Source organism: Mustela nivalis, assembly GCF_964662115.1.
Source record: "Mustela nivalis genome assembly, chromosome: 12".
Classification (NCBI taxonomy): Eukaryota; Metazoa; Chordata; class Mammalia; order Carnivora; family Mustelidae; genus Mustela; species Mustela nivalis.
This window is the reverse complement of record NC_139031.1, coordinates 55,592,033-55,605,177: the sequence shown is the minus strand read 5'-3', so window position 1 is coordinate 55,605,177 and position 13,145 is coordinate 55,592,033. Positions and strand designations below refer to the sequence as shown.

Sequence of the window (13,145 nt, the reverse complement as noted above, 5' to 3'; positions counted from 1 at the left end):
TTTGTCATTCAACAAATTTTAAGGACTTAATCTTAATTTCAGCCCAATAAAAAAGCCAATTTTTAAATTTTTATTTTGCTGTACTATAGAGGAAACCTGAACATCTTAGAATCTGTCATTCAAAATATTTGTATATATTGGGACACTTCGGTGGCTCAGTGGGTTAAGCCTCTCTGCCTTTGGCTCAAGTCATGATCACAGGGTCCTCTGATGGAGCCCCACATCAGGCTCTCTGCTCAGCAAGGAGCCTGCTTCCTCCTATTTCTCTGCCTGCCTCTCTGCCTACTTGTGATCTCTGTCTCTCTGTGTGTCAAATAAATAAATAAAATCTTTAAAAAAATGTATATAAGTGAAAATGCTTTTTTCCCCTTCATTAACTCTGAGAACTTTCTGAATAGGATATTTAACTTTTTCTAAACATATGTACCCACTTGTAAGAAGAGAGCCCAATCCCTCTGCCGATATTTTTACTGAGGATTTGTATGTCATTACATCAGCCATATGTGCACAGAACCTATTAGTTAGTACATAGATTTTTGATAGTACTGTGAAAGAGAAAAGAATTTAAAATGTATATTCTGCCCTGGAAAAGATAATGATGCCAAAGAAAAGTTTGTCAAGACAAGAAGTAGCTATTCAATATCTCAATACTCAAAGCATCGTGCAGCCCACCACAGCCATTTGTGGACCAAAGAAGTCAGCAGGGCTGGGTAAAAAAGCAATTCCATGTAACAATGAATGTGAGATTAAATATGTAGTGAAGAAATTAATACACAGTTCTAATTTTTGTCATTCAGAATCAAGAGTTGAAAGTAGCAAAAGCTGCTCCCCTATTCGATGCCACTACCTCTCTCAACTTCAAAGGTAAGACCTCTGACCTCTGCTCTGTAGACATGATGTCATTACCCTTTGCTTTTCTTCCAGCTAGTCACTTTTGGTGAAGAGGGGAACAAATCAGCTGAATTTATCTTAGGACAGTGCTCTAAAATCTTGAGAGACCAAATGTACTGTAAGATGAATTCTTAGGATTTCTTTAGGCTACGTTCATGGGTACAGATGTTCTTTGAATGACCTTTTCAACTAAATTAGGGCTCTGATAGAGAAAACTATCTGTAAAGACTTACCCTGAGAGAGTTCAGTTGTACAAAATCTAATTAAAATTAATTCTTGAAGTGAAGTGTATACCTAGGAGTTTCCAGTCAGGGTAGGAAGGGCTGTCTCCAAGGAGGTACCTGATCTTGGGGTGCATTTCTACACATTCTTTTGCACTAACACATCTTCTGTTTTGATACTTCTGTTGACTAAGCTCATGCCTACTTCTGGTCACCCACTGAGAAACTCTATAGTGAAGTGATTACTTTGACTTTGGTCTTCATTACTTCCAGTTAAGTCTGTTTTGTCTCCTCTTTGAACATTTCATGTGTACAGAAGTCCTGTTGGGTGAATGAACTGAGTAGCTTTTCTCCGAAGGACTAAGTTAGGGGTGACAACAACAGTCTGAATACCTCAAAAGGATTTAATTTTTTTTTTAAAAAAGCATGGCTTACTATGCTAGTATGCAATATTATTTTCATACAGGTGTACTTGAGACCCGATTTTTAAAAAATATCTGTTGTAACAATAACCATAATCTAATCAGCATGTCCATCAGTGTGCCTGCATTCTCCAAAGTCTTCCAGGATCTCCTCTTGGTCCAAGTCTCAGGGCCGGACACAGAGGGAAAAGCTTGCAGATGTCCTTTCTCTACAATTCAGTCTTCAGCAGCTTGAGAGCTTTCTTCATGTTGTCGAGCACTAACAGGGAAAAAGTTGCCAAGGTCAAGATATCGCCAGAATTATACCGATAGCTCTTGTAAACCCCTAAACTTGAATTATTGAATGGGGCGCTATTTCATGATAGGGTGTATTGTTGGTAATTTTGTTAAACATTTTTTTCTGAAAGTATGTGACATGGCTTTTACTACAATCCAGTTTTCTCCCAATATTTCTCACACGTCTTTTCTACCAAAGCACTGTGATATTACCCGTGCCAGATATGTGCTTTTGAAGAGCTCAAAGTCTTATTTCTATAAGACTGGTCATTATCTCGAGAAGGGCTAGTACTTGGAATGTGCTTCCCCGGTCCTCCCCGCACCCCCCGGAGGCATTTCTAATGGACCATGAGCATCTTTGCTGCTGCCCAGAGGCAGCCTCTAGGCTTCCCCAGCACACTGTTGGAGGTCGTGCCACTCAACAGGTATTTTTGTGATGAACAAAAATATTCAGTGCCTGTGCATTGAGAACAAACAGTGGTTAGTGTGCCTGCTGAATTGAATTTTAAATTTTAATTAACATGATGTTAAAGAGCTACATGGAGCTCATGGCTCACATATTGGGCAGTACAGTTCCAGGCCCCCTAGTCACTGAGCTGAATTGGTTCTTAGGACAAACCCCATTGTCTTCCCAGAAGGACTCATTAGTAACCACAACAGGTACAGTCTCCTAGTGAGGTGCTCTGTCTGCTCTGAGTTTAACTTTTTTTCCTTTCCATTTTTTGGCAATTCTGGGGATAGTGAGTATCTTGCCAGCTCCTGGGAACGATCTTTCCTACTGATCTTTAAAATTGAATTTAAACTCAGCATCACCAAATGGACCATATCATTTTACTTTCATTATTTGGAAAAAATACTGAAGGCCTGAAGATTCCTATTACTCGTGTAATAGGACAGTTACTGTATTGCACTTGATTCTCTCGTAGGACTCTTTACGACAGGGTGCCTGAGGAAACCTTGAGAAGCAGGTAATACGGTTATAGAATCCTCCCAGAGAAAAAGAAACCTTGAGAAGCAGGTAATACGGTTATAGAATCCTCCCAGAGAAAAAGATATCCAATCAAAAGACTCTTTCACAAATTATTCACTTAAATAAATGAGACCAAAGTGAAAATGATTTGCCTGAGGGCACAAGGCTAGTTGGGGTCACACTGATTCTCTGCATGTCTGAGCCCAGCTTCCTTCCTCCTCATCGTGGACTGTAAGTGCAACAGCAAGACACGTTCACGGGAGGCGACACTTACATAGAGCTGTATCTGAAGGTTCATAAGCGTAGAGACGATTTGAGTATCTTCCAGTGATGTCAGCTCTAACTGTCAGGGATGGGTCTACAATGAAAAAGCAAATGGGAATGGAATCAATGTTTCCAAGGAAGCTCTGTTGCGTGAGGAAGCCCACGTACTTGTCCATGGCCAATGAAAGGAACACAGCGTGTGATCCCCCTCATGAAGGTCTAGTCCATCTACTTGGCAACCCAGACTGTGGCTGCCAGTCCCCAAAGCAGGGCCCAGAGCCCCCGACAGCTGCACAATGCTATTTGTAGCCAAGGTTATGAACCCTGCTATCCTATCTATAGCAACCTGAAAACAGAAGAAGACATAGTGGCAGGGGGATGTTGGGTGCTTTGGTGAAAACCCTGGCATTCTATACTAAGGCATTTTAAACTTTTGAAATGCTTATGTTGTAATCACAGCCTGTTACCAGGAGCAACCTAGCTAATTAGAAACTGACTTCCAATGCTAGTTCTCGAAATAAAAGGTTGTTTTTAATGAATAAAAGAATGCAAACCATTAATGGCAGCAAAGTTCAAATAAGCACGTAGGGCCCCTCTCTATTTTTTACTTTTTTGTGATCTAGCTGTATTTAAAAAACAAAGATTTAGGAGTCTTCCTTTATGCATACCTATGATAGTCCTTAGAGTTTTAAATCCATTTTTCCATGTTTTATATTTATTTTGAAGTTATCCACTTATGGGAAAAGAAGGCATTTTTAAAATAAGGCATATCGACAAGGGAGGTACTAGGATCTATGCAGGCCTAGAAACCTTCTCTTGTCAGAGAGGTTTGAAAAGGCCCAAAGAGCATGTCCTGAAAATCAGATGGTGGAGGCACGTGAGACCCAGTTGGCTGTGTGCACAGTCTGGCCCTGGTACTTAAGCGGATGATCTGTCATTTCAGAATGTTGGAATGGGCCCCACTGATGTTAATGACAAGAAGCAGACATTTATTTGTTCAACAAAGACTTAAAACCTATTATACTTCTGCTAGTGCAGAGGATACAAACACAGGGGTCTACTCTTCGTGATAAATTAACATAAGAAAAGCTTTTGAAACACCCAGCCCTAGACTCACAAAGCTGCCCCCCTGAACCACCTGAAGAGCTTTAAGAAATACCTCCTGCCTCCCATTCCCGGCAGGATTCTGATTTAATTGGTTTGAGGTGTGGCCCAGCAGCTTGTTTTTCTCAAATCTTCCAGGTGATTCTAATCTGGAGCCGGTGTCCACGCTCCTGAGCTCTAGTTGGTTCTTTTGGAAGGCATGGAATGTGGGTTACAATGCCCTTAGACAGGAATAAATGCTATAAAAAGAACTCTAGCGCAAAGTGTCACAAGATGACCCATAAAGTCCCAATTTAAACGTTCTAGATTTTCTAAATCCTCCCGTAACTGAGTGTATAAAATTAGCTCGAGTTCAGCCCTCCTGCTTTTCGCTCCTTCACGTGTTCCTCTCCCCTGTCCTGTGCCTTTAGTGTGGACTTGGCTGGATCCCAGCCCCGAACCACTTGATCAGTGCGAGTTCTGCCGTGTGATGGATTTATTTATGCATGGTCAGAAGAAAATCATGCAACCCCAGCCACAAAGAGCTATAGTCCTACAGGGGAAAATAGATACTGAACAATCACCCCCGGGATGCCCGAGTGGCTCAGTGGGTTAAGCCATTGCCTTTAGCTAAGGTCATGATCCTAGGGTCCTGGAATCGAGTCCCACATCAGGCTCCTTGCTCAGTGGGGAGCCTGTTTCTCTCCCTGCCTCTGCCTGCAACTCTGCCTGCTTCTGCATGATCTCTCTCTCTGACAAATAAATAAATAAAATCTTAAACAAACAAATACCATGACCCCATAAATGCAAAATTATAACTGAGGGAAGCATGACTGCTGAGAGGAGCATGGTGCCACATGGGCACATGGTGTTAGTTGTGCCAGGTCAGCGAGCGACTGTGATGACGAGGTGCATGGGGGAAGCAGGGAAAGCTTTCCAGCAGAGGGAACAGGATGTGAAAAGTACCAGCGGCTGGAAGGAGCGTGGCTCCTCTGATTTCTTTCCTGGCAGCCATATTCCTAACTTGCCCAGAAATAATTACCAAAAAATGTCAGAAAGAAAAATCCAGCATACCAATTGGAAGTTCGCCTGATGAAAAATAAGAATTTACCAGCCTGATGTTCTCAGGAAAACAGGCAATACATTTAAAAGTTAGCAGGGTGCTTCCCTCTTCGATGTACTTGTGATGGGCCAAGATAAGTTTACATGTGCCGATGAGAAACAAAGGAGGAAATAGGTAGAAGCTTGAACTTTGTAATGAAGAAATGTTGAGACACGTAAGGGAATGTTACACCCCTTGCTACGGTGGGGCAGTGACATTGGCCGTGATGGAGTGGCAGATGAGGGAGGGGGACTCCGAGGAAGAGATAGCAAAGTGCTTGGGCAATTATCAGTGTGCTTAATCTCATTGTCATTTTTACTTACCAATAAACATGATCCTGGGGACGTACTGGCCATCCGGAGAAAGGTGTTTGTCAGTTGTTTCATACTAAGATTTAAAAAAAAAGACCGTTTTAGCTTGTCTGTTCTTCAGGTACTGTCAAACTTGTTGATACAGAAATATGTCTTCTACTGGGGGAGACATCTTGAAATACTGTAAGGCATCTCTCTTCCCCAGAGAGTTGATAATACAGATGAGGAGGTGAGTTACACACATGAAATAATAAATAAGATAGAGCCAAACGCAGTGCGGAACCTGAGGTAGAGAGCTGAAGGAACATGAGCAAAAAAATTCAAGAAGGGAGAATAAAGAGGGAGTTCCAGTTATGTGGGGAAGACATCTTGGATGAGAGAGATGGGGGAAATAGAGTAGTGAAAAAAACAGGTCAGTTTTGGAAAATTACAGAAACAAACAGGCTTGTCTGTGGCACTCATCTTTAAGGAACATCGGGTCAGCTGAGAGACACAGGTAGGAAAATGAATACCGAGGATCCACTTGGTGTGGTATTATGGAGGCCGTGCAGGTGCGATGGGTGACCAAAGCAGGGCATTTAACCCTTTATATAAATTGGACTAAGACTTAGGGAGGGAGACGTCTTAAAAAAAATAAATAGGACGGGTCATCTGGGTGGCTCAGTTGGTTGAGCGGCTGCCTTTGGCTCAGGTCATGATCCCAGTGTCCTGGGATTGAGTCCTGCATTGGGCTCCTTGCTCCACAGGGAGCCTGCCTCTCCCTCTGCCTCTGCCTGCCACTGTGCCTGACAGTGCTCTCTCTCACTCTAACAAATAAATAAGTAAAATTAAAAATAAATAAATGAGTAGGAGTCAGGTACATGGAACACAAGGTTACTCCAGGCAATGGGAAGAGTTTGTCCAAAGGTAGAGGGGAGGCACAGCACTTTCTGGTAGGACTGTGTGTTTTGGGAGGATTCAAATACAGAGGACACAGGGGGCAGTGGTGAGAGAAGATGCTAGAGAGCTCCTTTTGGGGTTGGCTCGTGAGAGGTCTTGCACACCATGCCAGTTTTTGCCTGTGTTCATAAATAGATCAGAACCCCTGGAGGGATTTAGAAGTACCATGATCCCAGTTTGGTTTTTAGAGTCATTACCCTGAAGGCTATGTGGGATTAGCTAGGATTTATTTTGTAGGCAGGGAGCCATTTAGTAATACTGTAGTGACCTAGGCAGAGGGAGAAATTCTTACACTAAACAGTGGTCCTCACTTTATAGGGAAGTAAGAACAGCAAAATATTTAGAAGTTAGAACAACAGGGTTTCTTGACTGCTGGGGGGGGAGTAAGAGTGGAATCTCGAATGAAACTTTCAGTGAAACACGGACTAATGAAAGAAGAGCTGTTGGAAAATCCCGCACCAAGCTGATAAATCCAGCACTGAGCACGTTGAGTTTAAGCTAATAATGCAAAATGTGGACCACAACTGCACACACAAGTTGGAACTTGTTGCCTGTTTGGGTAAGATTTGGCAATTACCAGTGCGTGGGCATTGATTAAAGGCAGATGTAGATGAAGTTGTCCACAAAGAATATAAAACATTAAAAAGAATATAAAATATTAGGAAGAGAAGAGGGCAGAGATTCACCAAGTCACTAATATTAAAAGGTAGAAAGAGGAGGAGAAGCCTGTGGAAGGTGAGGAAGAACGACTGATGTGAATTGTTCTTTGAAGAAGCCAAGTTTGTCAGTTTGCGAAGGGGGGGGGGGGAGGGAGAGAGAGAGAGTGAGAGGGAAAGTGAAAGAAGTGGGTGGAAGCGGGGAGGAAGGGCAGGAGAGGACCTAGGGTTAGGGAGCGTGGTTTTGTGAGTTGTTGATTGTTACTAGTTTCCCTTTGGAAGGAAGGTGGAACCGTTTGCAAGTGAATAGAAAGACCTTGCGGACTGAAAGCTTGGCCAACAGCAAGGGTGTTGATGGCAAAGTAAGGTGGGAATGAGTGAGGCTAAAGCTGGTGCTTTAGATGGCTGGGGACCTGTCACTCCCCAGGAGAGAAGAGCTGAGGACTAAGAAGGGGGGGGGGGGCAGAGCATCAGGACTGCAGGGAAGAGGGCACAGGAAGCTATCTGCAAAGAGACCTTGCATTTTTACAGCAACAGAGAAAATCCTGACCACAAGAGCATATTTTCCAGACAGCCTGGAATTGTTAATTACTGAATAAAAGCACAGCCAGGCAAGATAGATGACGAGTAAAATATCTCTTTTTTCTCTGTCATCTCTGAAATGAGCTCTCCGGAACAGCCCCCAGTCAGTGCAGTATGACTAACATGCATAGGAAACCTGAGTCATCCATTTCACATAATGAGCCGCGGAGAAATGTCTGTGATGACGAAAACTGAACTTACAACTAGATTGAGGAGGACAAACTGCTCTGCCAACTTCTGGATTTCTTTATTTTCAGCAAACACTTTCTTTAAAGCTAGAATAGACCAAAGAATCAGTAAATATCCATCTCGTTGCTGGTTGAAACTGTTGCTCTCTGTTATATCTTAAGCTGAACTGTATTTTCAATATGATATCCAACTTTGCCTTTTTAGCAAACAATTAGTGAAGTAATATCTAGTCCATTCACTACCTTTGATGCTTGCCTTTCACTCATTCATTCTTTCATCCATTCATTCATTCATTTATTTTTTCCCCAACCTATATTTATTGCTCGTCATGTGGTACAAACTGTTTTATGGAAAAAAAAAAAAAAAAGAAGAAAAAAGAAAAGTAATTTGTTGTCTTCCTAAAGCTCAAATGCTTCTGTGGGAAACAGACCAAAAATAAATAAACAAATACATTATCTAATAACTTCAGTTGGAGGTATGTATTTCGAAGAAAAATAAAGCAAGGCAAGAGGTTTAAGAGCTCTAGACTGTTCAAGGCAGAGCTCTCGGAGGAGGTGACATCAAAGGAGAGAATGACATCAAAGGAGAGAATGATTCATTACAAGATTTTGGGGGTCTGTTGTGCTGGGCAGAGGAGGCCGCAGGAGCAGTGGCCAGGAGGCAGGAATGAGCTTGAAGGAAACTGCACAAAGGCCAGGCTAGAGGGAGTAGAGAAAACACAAAGGCAGCGTAGGAAGGAAAGCAAAGATAGCCAGGGGCCAGATTATGTCCAGCCTCGCAGGCCATGATCAGGAATTCAGATTTCGTTTACTTGTGATAAGAAGCCACTTGAACACATGAGCGAAAGGGTCTGATTTATGTTTAACCGCCTCAGTCTGGCTTCAGTGTGGAGAGCTGAGTGTGGGCTGATTAGTTAGGTGGCTGATACAGTATTCTAGACCAGATGGAATCTTGGCTTGGATCAGGGCAGTAGAAAGGAGTCAGTAAGAAGTGGCTGGATCCGGGGCTGGACCTACACGATACACGGATCCCAGGACAAAACACAATTATGGGGCACCTGGGTGGCTCAGTGGGTTAAACCCTCTGCTTTCAGCTCAGGTCATGTTCCCAGGGTCCTGGGATCAAGCCTACATGGGGTTTTCTGCTTAGCAGGAAGTCTGCTTCCCTCTCTCTCTCTCTCTCTGCCTGCCTCTCTGCCTACTTGTGATCTCTGTCAAATAAATAAATAAATAAAATCTTTAAAAAAAAACACCCCACAATTATGGAGCCCCTTATTAAAAAATTCTACAAGTATTAAGACAGCAACAACCAGAGATTTAAATCCAGCACAAAAACCTTCCAGGCCCCCCACCTTGTGTGAACACACAATTTGCACATCCTTCAAGCTGGGGCTGGCTTCTGGGTATATTTGGGAGGTAAAGCAGTATATTTGGGAGGTGTTTGCTAGCATAGTAGATATGGGTTACAAGAGAAAGCAAGAAGTCAGGATGAATCCTAGAGTTTGCTTTTTCCCCCCTTCAAAATGTGAACCACTAGTTAGCACAAAGTATGGAAATATTTGAAGTTACTTTAAAATATGTTTTTCTTACATATAAATACTGTCTTATTTAACTGTGCCAGGAGCTAAGGATAAAAAGATGAGTGACGTGAGCCTTGTCCCTAAAGCTAAAAGCCGATAAAGGAAATTATATTTAAAATAATAAATTACCTTGACTGTGTGGGCATTCATCCAAGTGATGAATAATCATTATGGGTTTGTTGCTGTAAGAGACCAAAGAGAGATTGGGTCATTTTTAATGAGCAGGATTTCTTGTATAGGAACGTGCCACTAGAGGGTGCTCTTGTGAGCTTAGAGAGAACTCTGTAACCTGTATCTTTACCTTGTCTTGGATTTGTACAAAGCTTCTTCATAAGTCTGAGTCCAGATGAGCTGATCACCCCAACCTAGAGCAAAAGGAATGGGTCTATTTTAAAACTATTACAATTTCTGACTAAAGCTGTTGAAAAGCAGTGGTAAAGTCTGGAATAAATATATACTGAATACCAATCAGATGCAAAACCCTCTAAAGAAAGTCGAAACAATGATCAACTTTGATAAATTTAGTTCAAAAATATTTTTTGGCACCCAAGCCTCAGGTTCTCAATGAAGGGGCACTGAAAGCTGACTGGAAGCGGACTCCTACCTCTGGAGAGGGTCTGGGGCAGTTTGGGTCCAGAGTCCTTGGTGTCTTTCTTAGCTCCTGATTTGGCTGTGATGTCTTTGGCCAGAGTGTAAGAGAGGGCGACAAGGAGCAGGAATGCTGACACCGAGATCTTCTCCATGGCAAATCTGATACGGACAACAAGGAAAATGTCAGTGAAACAAAAGGGAATTAGGAGCCTTCTCAGTCTTTAGACTGTATCATGACCCTGGGATACAAAGGAACTGACGTTTAGCTGAGACGGAAAACATGCAGCTGGTATGAAACACTCCCTTCCACAGACCTTTCCTAAGAATGCTAGTGTGAGTGTCTATCTCCTTTTGGATCCATCAACAGATACAGACCCACGTAGATAAAAATATAGCGAGGGAGCTCTCCACAGAAACCTACAGTATAGAAATAAGTATATAGATGTATTTTAGGAAAATACATGTATACACTCTTACATTTAAGGGAATATACATTTAAGTTTTATATTTTAAAAATTTTACCACTGGAAGGCACCTTGGGGCTGCCTCCTCCATTCCCCCTCCCCACGCCTCATTTTATAGATGAAGAGTCTGAAATTCAGGGAGAGGAAGCCTCCTGAGATGGGTAGAGAACCAAGTCCTCTGCATCTTGCTATTTTGCAGCACTGGCTCCTGTTTTCCCCATCCTGAAACAATCACCCTCAATATACGTACTTCTTTAGCCTTCTGTGAAAATGGGGCCGTTGCCATTAAAGAATAAAATCTAAGTAAAGAGAATCCTTATATAACTCAAAGCTGCCAACTCTGTCACATAACTGAAAACTTAGGCCCAACTAACTCTCCCTCCTGTAACTTTCACTCAAATTCCATTTATTAGTTCTGAGGTGACAAAAATATGTCCACGCGGGTTTATTCTACTGAAACAATTCTTTGACTCTCTCCATGGGCCTGTATCGGTAGGTGATGGTGGTCATGGGTTTGGGGGCACAAAAATATTCTACGGGGCTTATAAGGTAGAGAAACCAACCCCTGTGTATCTCCTTGTTAAATTTTTTTCCCCCTTCCAGTATTTCAGTTAATTCTTCAGAAAGGTTACACCACTACAAAGCAGATGTCCATAAACAGGAAAGAGAATGGTTCGTTAAGGTTGATGAGTGAGTGAGGGAGTTGCTAACTAGTAAAGAGAGTTGCACTGGCAGATCACTACAGTTACCCATCACGTGCATGATTAGAGATGGGATTCCAGGAAAGACAAAGACTGAACTCGTTTCACAAAAACCTTACTAACATGGGTATAGGCCTCAGCAAACTGCAAAGGAAGCAGGATGGACTATCAGTGCTTGGTATTTTTAAGGTGGGAAAGCTTCTCACGTTCTGATAGTTTGAGTGGGAATTTTTGCCGAGCGTTTGTTCTTTTTTATAAAAAGCGTTTGAAGCTACCAGATTCCGATGATGCCTTGGCTTTACCTGACCAATTATCATCTATCCAAATCATACTATGTGGCCACAATATGTCTTACTCGAAAGAAGACCTAAACAAAAAGCAAAGGTACACTTGCTTCATTTTCTACTCGAATAAGAATGTGTACTATAGGTCAGCAATTCCCAGCCGTCTTAGTACAAAGACTTCTTTTTCATATAGAAGAGAAACATACACACACACACACACACACATCCCAGGAACTTTGATGTGAGCCTAATTGTACTTTCAAAATATGAGTTGATTCAGAAACCTAAGACCTATAACCTCTAACTGGCAAATAACTCCTCGGAATTTATCAACAAACATTTGCTTTTGTCTTTTATATATGGCAATAGCCTCTCTTTATGTTAGGAAAAAACCGTGACTCGTGGGGGTGAAGCATTTGATCTGTGCGGCTCATGGAGGGTTCTTGCGGCATGCTCCCTTGTCATAGTCCTGTAACTCAGCGGTTGGAAGATGCACTTAATGCCTGAGTTTCTGGCAGGATGACTCACTGAAGCCTATTGTCGCTCCTGCTATATAAACACACTGCTGTGGCCTCACTTTCTGAGATTCATTCTATTGGATTCTCATTGCAGAGCTCTCTGCTCCCTCTGCAGAGTAAGTAGACTCTGCTCTGCAAGGGTCCTGCCTGAACCACCTCACAACAGAATGCTAACTGGGAGAGAGAGAATTTGGATGCACACGTGTATGTGTGTGTGCGTACACACACACACACACACACTCTATGGAACTAGCCCTTTTTCTGGTCACTATACGTCTGTCTTCTTATCTTTAGCAGGGAATGAACCTGCAGAAGGTTTCAGTGTCCCTGCTCCTAAATGCTTCCAGAAAGCAGCCAGATCTCTCCTCCTGGAGCCCATGCCGTGAATTTCAAGACTGCAAATGCAACAAGAATATCTTCATGGCAGATGGAGAGACAGAACTGTGTTTCCTGAGGTGCAGTGATAATCATGAAATGCAGTTCCCAGCGGGCAGTCTGAGCTGAGGTTGGCCAAGCCCATGAGTCTGTGCTCCAGCCGTGGGTGAGAGCAGAGAATTAGATGGTAACCAGTGCACAGTGGCAGAGGACACAGGGCCCGCTGTTAGAGCTCACCCGACCCTAAACCCCTTGTTTCTAGAGGGAGAAAGCATTACCTTGAAACAGCCCTCTCCCAGCTCTGACCAAAGAGAAGCCCCAGTAAGCCTTGGATGGAAAGTCCATTATTCCCGGTCCAAGTCTCTGGGAACTACTTTGAACTTTTCTCTCCTTGGGTTCCTGCAACTTTATGAGGTCATCAGAGCGAGTGCCCTGCAGGAAAGTCTTGTCAGGAGTCTTACCTGGTTTCCCCAGCCACCTGTCGGTGTGAGCCAGCCGCCTCTGTGCTGTCCAAGCCTCCTGCTGTGCTGGCTCCCTTTGTGCTCCTATTTATGTGCAGAGCACACCTCAATCCCACCCACTGATCCCGTATTTACATGTTGCAAACCCAGAAAGGAACTTTCCTTTTCCCCAGGGATGATCTTCCCTGGGCTAAAGAGTTCCATGTTTTTTAAAAATAACAGTGCAAAGGATATGTTTTTCAGTAGGCATGTTTTTAATTGTTTGT

At 42.8% G+C, this 13,145-nt stretch overlaps 1 protein-coding gene across 2 annotated transcripts; it reads right to left on the bottom strand.

Annotated features, from left to right (window-relative positions):
- Positions 1 to 1,496: 1,496 nt before the first annotated feature.
- On the bottom strand, positions 1,497 to 13,145 carry AGR2 (anterior gradient 2, protein disulphide isomerase family member). 2 transcript variants are annotated; one of them, XM_082693019.1, is made up of 8 exons: positions 12,897 to 13,145; positions 10,090 to 10,235; positions 9,787 to 9,850; positions 9,615 to 9,667; positions 7,919 to 7,992; positions 5,553 to 5,616; positions 3,055 to 3,138; positions 1,497 to 1,793 (listed from the first exon to the last, which is right to left on the bottom strand). In XM_082693019.1, exons 2-8 carry the CDS (start codon positions 10,226 to 10,228, stop codon positions 1,744 to 1,746), a joined length of 528 nt encoding a protein of 175 aa, XP_082549145.1. In that variant the 5' UTR covers positions 10,229 to 10,235; positions 12,897 to 13,145; the 3' UTR covers positions 1,497 to 1,743. The 2 variants fall into 2 exon arrangements, with proteins under 2 accessions (XP_082549145.1, XP_082549146.1); XM_082693020.1 differs by having other exon boundaries at positions 12,880 to 13,104.

Excerpts from the sequence above, each read along its gene's own strand:
- AGR2 (XM_082693019.1), bottom strand. The coding sequence starts at position 10,228 with ATGGAGAAGATCTCGGTGTCAGCATTCCTGCTCCTTGTCGCCCTCTCT. Across the intron at positions 9,668-9,786 it reads TTGTACAAATCCAAGACAAG|CAACAAACCCATAATGATTA; the intron begins GTAAAGATACAG and ends GGTCTCTTACAG. Across the intron at positions 1,794-3,054 it reads ACCTTCAGATACAGCTCTAT|TGCTCGACAACATGAAGAAA; the intron begins GTAAGTGTCGCC and ends TTTCCCTGTTAG.